This window comes from Salvelinus sp. IW2-2015, unplaced genomic scaffold (assembly GCF_002910315.2).
Source record: "Salvelinus sp. IW2-2015 unplaced genomic scaffold, ASM291031v2 Un_scaffold2193, whole genome shotgun sequence".
NCBI lineage: Eukaryota > Metazoa > Chordata > Actinopteri > Salmoniformes > Salmonidae > Salvelinus > Salvelinus sp. IW2-2015.
In genome coordinates, this window is record NW_019943523.1 from 25,562 (window position 1) to 35,144 (window position 9,583).

A 9,583-nucleotide genomic window follows, 5' to 3' on the forward strand; every position below is an offset into this window, starting at 1 on the left:
AAAGACACCAGACCCCTGTTATGTAATCCACCAGACAGTAAAGACCCCCCAACTCCCGGTGTCTCAATCCCAACATGGCGGAATCCTAAACTCAGTAATTTGTCCCCATACTGCACTCTCTTTCAGGAATTCAACAAGAACATTCAGTTCCTAGTCAAAGAGGGATAACTTGACACAGAGAGAGGGCACAAAGACACAAACAAATATACAATGTAGACTACAATGTACAATGTCTTTTTTACTCTCCATCTTTGGGATGGAGAGTCCAGAGAGAAAGGGTGTTGACCAGACCAGAGAGAAAGGGTGTTGACCAGAGTCCAGAGAGAAAGGGTGTTGACCAGACCAGAGAGAAAAGGGTGTTGACCAGACCAGAGAGAAATGGTGTTGACCAGACCAGAGAGAAGGGTGGTTGACCAGACCAGAGAGAAAGGGTGTTGACCAGACCAGAGAGAAAGGGGGTGTTGACCAGACCAGAGAGAAAGGGGGTGTTGACCAGACCAGAGGAAAAAGGGGTTGGACCAGACCAGAGAGAAAGGGTGTTGACCAGACCAGAGAGAAAAGGGTGTTGACCAGACCAGAGAGAAAGGGTGTTGACCAGACCAGAGAGAAAGGGTGTTGACCAGACCAGAGAGAAAGGGTGTTGACCAGACCAGAGAGAAAGGGTGTTGACCAGACCAGAGAGAAAGGGTGTTGACCAGACCAGAGAGACAGGGTGTTGACCAGACCAGAGAGACAGGGTGTTGACCAGACTCCAGAGGTGTGTGTGTGTGACACGTGGCTGGCTGAAGTAGAGCGTGGCGAGAGGAGGGATGGGCGAGAGGAGAGGGTGGGGAAGGGGGAGGAAAGAGAAGGGGATGAAAGCCATGTGGTTGATGTTTGTAAATAGTATACAGCGTTGCTCTGGTATTGTAGCGGAGAGGAGGGAAGAGAGATCAGTAGACAGGCCACACATGAGCAGGGACACAGAAATCACTCGCACACACTAAAACAGAGAAATACACACATGCACACACACACAGACACACACACACAAATAAATCAAAACACTCACTCACGCTCGCTGCCTGCCACTCCGCAGCTGCGCCAGTTTCCATGGCAACGGTGGCGAAAGATGTTGGAAGAGCAGAGTGTGTGTGTGTGTTCATATCCACTTGAAGTGTGTGTGCGAGTGGTTGTGGTGAGATTTATATGGATTGCTGAGGCAATGGATTCTAAGGACTCAGCTCTTTTCCCTTTGATTGACAAACACTAGTCTGTCAGGGCAGTCAAATAAACAGAGATGGTAAGACAGGAGCTGGATGGGGCTCTTAAAGGGCAATTCCACCAATTTTCATTATCTCCCGCACCATACCAGTGTCCACACAGGTGAAAACTAGGCGATTCTATGATCTGTGGTTAAAAAGAGAAGAAGAAAAGGCCCAAAAAATGCTTCTCTGTGACATCACAGGGTAGGATTAAAAGTAAGAAAAACAATYATTTTCAAAACCAAAACTAGTTTCTAGCTCGAGGGAGGGCGTTTTCTTGCTCCCCACGTCCTTGCGTATCTCATAGTTTTTAAAAATCATTGTTTTTCAAATTATTTAATTTCTTTATACAAAGTGTAGAAATGGGCTGTTTTCACATATGTTGACACTGGTATTGTGCTGGAGATAATGAAACTGAGGTTGAAAAGTGGTGGAGTTAACTTTAAATGATACAACCCCTACTCAGACAGACAGAAACAGTACACAAACCTGGTATTGATTTATATTCTATTACATGTTTGCTTTGGCAATGTTACTTCTCACATTTTTCATGACAATAAAGCTTCTTGAATTGAAAGTGAGTGAGTGAGACAGTCAGAAAGAGAGACAGAGATATTTAAATACTTCCACTGATGTGTTGTCCACAGTATCAGCGACAACGAATGATTCATGTCCACACAGAGGTGTTGATTTTCAATSTCTATTTATTTGTCAAAATGAGGTATTTCAAAGTGCTGAGTTGGAGCACTACATGTAAATTATATGAATGAAAAGAACCATCTTATATCCGCTCACCCAGAAAGTTCTATAAACCCGACAGTTACAAATATTTAAACAAATGGAGAGAAATAAAGAGAAAGGGTGATAAAACACATTTTTGATAGAGAGAGGAAGAAAAATGGACGAGATAAAGAGATATCTACCGAGAACTCATTTTCCGTACGAAAATATAACTATCAAATTTAGTATGTATCACAGTCACACTAAAGGGTAATAAAGGTGTAGAATTAGAATCATGGTACAATACAAAGCAGGGGGAAAAAAAGTTTTATATTACAAAGTTTCGTTGCCCTCGAGGCATTGCAGTACTTTTTTAATAAAGTTTCCAGTCTAGTTATTGGCAGCTTTTGGACATAAAATGTATAAAAACTCAAAGATAAAAATGTATATAAAACAAGGCAGATTCTGAGTGTATTTGTCTGTTATTTACAGTAGTTATTTACAAAAGTGTCGGCTAGCAAGGTGCACATTATACCGTGGTTTCCTGGTGTACTAGTGTCTTCCGTTTGCAGTGGTGAAGGCGTAGAAAGCATTTTCTGCTACTAAATGTGAACTTTGAACTCTCCAACCAACTCTGATGCTATGCCCAGTGTGTATTCATTAGGCACACAATGGAGCAAAATGGAATGAAACAGAGAGGGAATACCTGATCGTGTCCATTGAGAAATGCTTATTTTCACTTTCCGTTGCAAAACATTTTGCCACGATGTGACCTCATGAACAAGACCCCTTTGAAAGTCACCTGGTTTGGGTTAGGGCTATAAGTGTCACATTGAGTACAACAAGAAACAACAAGAAATAGAGAGAGGCTCCCTCTCTTCTTTCCTTCTCCTCCCTCCTTCTATTCTCTTCTTTCCTTCTTCTCAATGTGACCGGATTGAAAAAACGTAGAACCCTAAACATTCTTAACGTCAACAAATGTGCAAAAAAAGTGGCGTCAGTGAATGTCCCGTCCACCCCGTCATTTGTCACTCACGTGTTTGTGTGTGTGTGCGCGTGTGTGTGTGTGTATATACATATATATAAGTTGAGACAAAGCGGGGGGGAGGGGGGTCATCTGGGTGTGTCTGAGTGTATATATGTGTGTGTGTGTGTGTGTATGTGTCCGTGTGTATATATCAAATATATCAAATGTTATTTGTTACATGCGCCGAATACAACAGTGAAATGCTTACTTACAAGCCCTTAACCAACAATGCAGTTTTAAGAAAAGCATTTTTTATATGTGTGTGTGTGTCTATGTGTGTGTGTGTGTGTGTGTCTGTGTCTGTGTCTGTCTGTGTGTGTGTGTGTGTGTGTGTGTGTGTCTATGTCTGTGTGTCTATGTCTGTGTGTATATGTATATGTATGCGTCATGTGCCACTAAAAAGTCTTAGCAAGTCCTGGCCTGCTCGAGTCGCTTCATTAACTGTTGCCTCCGCGCCTGCAGCCTGTCCTTCTCCTGAGTCAGCCGCAGTTCGTCCGTCTCCAGCGACGACACATACTCCGCCGCTTTCTTCAAGATCAGCACCTTGGCCGCCTTCTCGTTCCTCGCCAGCTCGGGCACATGATCGCGGAGCGTGAGGAAACTTGAGCGCAGGTCGTTGCGTCGCTGGCGTTCAAGGATGTTGTGGTTTCGCCGCCGTTCGGAGTCTTCGGAGTCGGAGTTACCGGAGGAGCCGCCGCGTGGGCTACTGGCACCGCTGGCGTGGCGTTTGGATCTAGAACCCGCCATTGTTGATGATGGCACAGTCAGGGAGCCGCAGAATGTTGAGGATGATAGCGATGATGATGATGATGAAGAGGGGGCACGGGAGTATTGACGAGGAGCATTAGAGGACTTGTGTTTCTTGGAGGGGGGCGCGTGGTCGTCGTCGGAGGCGTACGGCGAGGGAGCAGCGTAGTTGTGCTGCTGCTGGTGGACCGAGCTCCGCTTGAGGATCAACTCCTGCCCATGACAGTTTGACCCCGCAGACCCCCGGTTGCTGACGAATCGGCTCACGACACCAGATGAGGCCACGGCCCCAGAAGCGGTGCCCGTCTTCGACCTCACCGAGATGGTGACCGTGCCAGTCGCCATGGGCGACAAGCCACGCCGCTTCTCCACAGTGACCACATCGATCTCTTCGCCGTCTGAGTCGTCATCGTCCTCCTCCTCATCTTCCTCCTCATCTTCGTCATCATCATCTTCATCATCTTCTTCTGGGAAAGGAAATAAGAAGTGTGAGTTGGTTAATCGTTCTGACTCACCAACTGCGGGAACTATGTCACCTATGTGTGCTCACAGGTGACAGGTCAAATCAAATGAATTGGTCACATAGACATGGTTAGCAGATGTGAGTGTAGTGGAATGCTTGTGCTTCTAGTTCGGACAGTGCAACAATATCTAACAAGTGATATCTAACAATTCTACCTGTGTAAAGGAATGGAATAAGAATATATAAATATATGGATGAGCAATGTCAGAGCTGCATAGGCTAAAATGCAATAGATAGTATAGAATACAGTATATACATATGAGATGGGTAATGTGTGTGTGTGTGTGTGGTGTGTGTGTGTGTGTGTGTGTTTGTGTGTGTGTGGTGTGTGTGTGTGTGTGTGCGTGTGCGCATGTGTGTGTGTGTGCGTGTGTGTAGATGCCTGTCAAGCGTCATGCTCACGTGCGTGTGTGTGTGTGTGTGTGTGTGCGCACATGCGTGTGCGTGGGAAAAGTGAGAGCATTGCTCAACTCTCAGCTCTAGACTACTCTTACTGCTGACAGTCAGTCACTAATCTAGCCCACAGGCTTTTTACATGCTTCATCTTGTAGACTAGCCGGATTCTTTCCTGTTTTTCAGGCTATTCCTGCTAATCTTTATCCTCTACAGTTTGAATGTTTGAGTTGTGTCCCTGTTCACTTGAAAAGGTTCTGACATCCCCAGTTAGGCAGTTAGTGATGATGAAACGAGATATGCAAAGCATTTAACAGTCATATTCCTGATCAGTTTTATCTTGAGGCGTTTCAAAAAAAGTAAGTTGACCTTTTTCAATATTTACCGGCTTCTTTATCTTTAGTACACCCGAGCTAAGACATTACAGCCGTGACTTATCAGAAGACGTATCATATAATACAAATAAACGAATAGAAATAATCATGCGCAGGCCTCTTTGAAGTTGTAAGAAGTGGAAGTGGCGGATCGTGAAGCGGCAGGTGATTGAGGCCGGCAGCACCAGTTAAAATGCCTTTGTGAAAACAGCTATCATTATCAGCTAAGTCGTTCATAAAGCAGTGAGCCATTTTACAGCTTACTGTAACCCACTTCTCACGGCCAAACCCTCGGGAGGCAGTCTCTCTCTCTCTCACACACACACTGAGAAGTTGGCACGGGAATCAAAACACAACCACACCACAGGTTCTCAGCTGGGTGGTTATGGGGATGTCTGGCCTCTCCTCCTCTCTTTTCCCCCCTCTCCTCCTATTTTCTCTCTTTCTCCTCTTTTCCCTCTCTCCTCTCCTCTTTTCTCTCTCCTATTTTCTCCCACTCTCTCTCTAGACAGACCACATGTGAAGCTGAGACAGCCTGGGCAATTTGATATTTGGCTCAGAGGGAAAGGGGGTAGGGTAGTACTAGTGAGTCTATCTCTAGGGGTAGATGTCAATAGTATAAAGTGACATCCTCTCCTCGTCTCCTTTCCTCATCCTGCAATGATGTGAAAGAGCTGGTCTGGTGAAAGCCAACACCTGGTTTTCCAAAATATCAGTGCAGATGAAGACGAGAGGGTGAAGTGAGGGAGCCACTTTAAACTATTGACATGTATCCTTCATGAATAATGTACAGATACACATGTCACAGGTGCCTTTGGCTTCCAAGTATACTGTAGGCTATCATACTGTAAGCTATCATAATGCAGACTATCATACTGCAGACTATCATACTGCAGGCTAACATACTGTAGGCTATCATACTGTAAGCTATCATACTGTAGGCTATCATACTGCAAGCTATCATACTGTAGGCTATCATACTGTAAGCTACCATAATGCAGACTATCATACTGCAGGCTATCATGCTGTAGGCTAACATACTGCAGGCTAACATACTGAAGGCTATCATACTGTAGGCTAACATACTGTAAGCTATCATAATGCAGACTATCATGCTGTAGGCTAACATACTGCAGGCTATCATAATGCAGAATATCATGCTGTAGGCTATCATAATGCAGGCTATCAAGCTGTAGGCTAACATACTGCAGGCTATCATAATGCCAGAATATCATGCTGTAGGCTATCATAATGCAGGCTATCATACTGTAAGCTATATAACTGCAGGCTATCATAATGCAGAATATCATGCTGCAGGCTATCATAATGCAGAATATCATGCTGTAGGCTATCATACTGCAGAATATCATGCTGTAGGCTGTCAAATGCAGAATATCATGCTGTAGGCTATCATAATGCAGAATATCATGTTGTAGGCTATCATAATGCAGAATATCATGCTGTAGGCTATCATAATGCAGACTATCATGCTGTAGGCTAACATACTGCAGGCTATCATAATGCAGAATATCATGCTGTAGGCTATCATAATGCAGAATATCATGCTGTAGGCTATCATAATGCAGAATATCATGCTGTAGGCTATCATAATGCAGAATATCATACTGCAGGCTATCATACTMTAAGCTATCATAATGCAGAATATCATGATGTAGGCCATCTAATAAGTGTTTTATGTGTCAGCATTTGATTCTAGAGTCATTCCTCTATCTGATATTGGGCGCCAAATGCAGGAGGCCTATTCTGTGCCTATTGGTATTTAGCATGGATAGGATATCTGATGGTATCTATATAGACACCGTCTATATATGCCTTTCAAGCATGCGGTGTGTCTACTATTCTATTTTATGGTGAGGTAAGCTCGGATAAAAGACAGAGAGACGCGACTTAACACTGCCAGCGTCAGAAGAGGCCCTACAAATGTTTTTATCTCCAGGCTGGCGGGGCAGCGGGGGGAGGTGGTGGAGCGGCGTCAGAGAGACAGCTGTCGAGATGGGAGCGCCTGTTCAAAGCTGTCAGCCCCCTAAAGAAAATGGGCTCTCCCCCTCCTCTTCTCTCCAGCTCTCTTTCTTTCGCCCGCGGGCCGGTCAAAGGGGGTGTGTTTTGGCAAGGCACTATAGCTCGAACCTCGAGGCGGCGCTGCCAAGTTGGAAGTCTTTCTCTTTTTTTTTACCACSGTTTCACAGACGCGCCACAAAGAACTATAGTAAAGACTCACGTGGGTTTTTCGTAGGCCTACCAGACTTCCGTGGTAGTTGCCAAACGATACATGTATGCTCAACGAAGTTGCACCATTTAAGAATGTTCGAAGAACCTATTATCCTGTTATTACAAAGGTTTTATTGTCCACTTTGTTGTTATCGACCGACCCCCCTTTACAAACCACACCCACACACATCCTCAACACCGAACACAATAGTCGCTATAAATGGCATTTTACAAAATGACGTCTAGTTTACCCGGGTTGAACATTGAGTAGGCCTAAGCAATTTCACACCTATGGAGCCCTAGGTATTTCCAAATCCTTGCGTAAAGTGCTTAACCATAGCCTCCAACGAACCTTATCAATAAGTCCGTTTACTTCTGTATGTCTGCTTGCACGGAGGCATCAAGTAGAGCSTACATTGCCCTTTACAACCCGTGTGTCTAGTTGTTCGGTGTCTTTTTGTTGGATGCCAACTGGGTCTAAATCAGTAATGCACACAATCCTCCAATTTTACAGCTATCTGCCGGATGAAGCGCCTGCCTATTACATAAACCCTCTCACGCACTGTCACCACCATTTACTGTCGGCATGTGGAAAGTAACTACGTAATCCGATTCTGTGCCTGTCATATGAACTTTCAATCACCCCAATTAGCACCAGCCTAATAATAATAACAATAATAACAATAATAATGTAGCAGAATGACGTCAATTCAACAAAATAAAACTGGGTATGTGGATGAGTATTGTGTTATTGGGCTATCTGGTGTTGTACTGTAGGCACTGTAACCAAAACAAAAGCTATTGTGCGCATTCATCCTCGCCAAAAGTATCTGCTTACCGGAGTCGCTCGGAGTTTCCTCTGCGCTACAGTGGGCAGTAGTGGCGGGGGCCGTCCCAGGTGAACATCTGCTGCTGCTGCTACCGTTTCTTTTGTTGATGGGGAAAGGGAAGACTATGGTGGGGTCCACACTCAGCTCCGGCGCCTTGGTTGTGATGGCGGCGGCGGTAGTGACATTTTTACTAACTCCACAGGCAGCCGCGGTGGAGATGGCTTTGCCTAGCTTTTCTGTGACCACCCTCTGGAGCTTTTCCCTGGCCGAGAAGCCGCTCCACATACAGTCCTGAATGATAATGGAGTTGGGGTTACTATCCAAAGCGGAGCAGCCGCCGAACAGGTCTCCGTCCGACGCGCCCCAAATATCGTCTTCGGGCAGAAACAGGAGCTCTGAAGCCCAGTCGCAGCCCAGCGGGTCGCCTAATCCAAAACCCATGGGACCTGCTGCCGAGTCGCCCCTGTCCCCCCCGGACGCGAAGGCCAGCTCCCCCGGTAGCGCCGCTCGGCTCGGGGAGAGGGGCGGCGTGGGCAGCAACTCGAATTTCTTCCAGATGTCCTCTCCGGGTGGCGCAGAGTCGGGACCGCAGAAATAGAAGTCATCCTCACCCGGGTAGAAGCAGGGTTGTAGAGAGTCGAACTCCATATCGGAATTTTTACCTATAATCGCCGGCATTTTATCCCACACTTGGAAAGCCTGCAAAGAGGGATAGTTTAGACACAATGGAATAAGACACACACCAACATAAAGTTCCTATCGAAAAGACCAGATAACTAACACCTTATGCACAACATTCTACAGTCAGTCCTAAAAGTCTTACAAATCCATTGGAAAGCACAGAGGCCAGTGCGCGTAAAATGTGTGGAAAGTCAGCTTTCCACACTTCTTGGCATTATTCACACAATAATACCACAGTGGGCAATTATAATAAGTATTAAAACCCATATCTATGTTAAAGTCACATGACAATTCAAATCGTTTTAAGGATGACCATTTTGGAGTCAAAATAGAGAGAAAAATYTAAGCGACACTTTCCCCCAAATATTGAAAGATGCTCACCTCGCGTTGACTGAGGTTGTGGTGTGAGTCGTGTTTTCTCGAATCTCTCTCGCAGTTCAGTGATAAACTAGATTAGGAGCACACATCTACTCTTGTGTCGCACAGACAGATCTCTGACACGCATTGTGCTGGGCTACGGAGTGTTATAGCCGACACTCAAATCTCTCTCTGAGTTGGAGGCAAGACTCCACCCACTTAGGGGCGGGGTGAGTGTGGTAGACTGCAGCGCTGCGGCGTGAGGCGGACGGGCTGGCTGTGTAGGCTCCTATAGGGTCGTCACTAGTTACCACTGCCACAAAGTCATAAACCCCGCAATTTCAACAATTTATATTCTTAAAATGTGATTTTAAACCTAACCCTAACATGAACCCTTACTTTAAACACATTTCGATCCGTATACCTAACCATAACCTTAAATGAATACAAAAAAAGCA

General features: G+C 45.3%; 1 protein-coding gene across 2 annotated transcripts; it reads right to left on the minus strand.

Moving 5' to 3' along the window:
- Positions 1-1,930: 1,930 nt before the first annotated feature.
- Positions 1,931-9,290, minus strand: LOC112073238 (N-myc proto-oncogene protein-like). 2 transcript variants are annotated; one of them, XM_024140568.2, is made up of 3 exons: positions 9,150-9,290; positions 8,096-8,786; positions 1,931-4,202 (listed from the first exon to the last, which is right to left on the minus strand). In XM_024140568.2, the coding sequence occupies exons 2-3, from the start codon at positions 8,763-8,765 to the stop codon at positions 3,397-3,399; spliced, it is 1,476 nt and encodes a 491-aa protein (XP_023996336.1). In that variant the 5' UTR covers positions 8,766-8,786; positions 9,150-9,290; the 3' UTR covers positions 1,931-3,396. The 2 variants fall into 2 exon arrangements, with proteins under 2 accessions (XP_023996336.1, XP_023996335.1); XM_024140567.2 differs by having other exon boundaries at positions 1,931-4,205.
- Between the last annotated feature and the right edge of the window lie 293 nt (positions 9,291-9,583).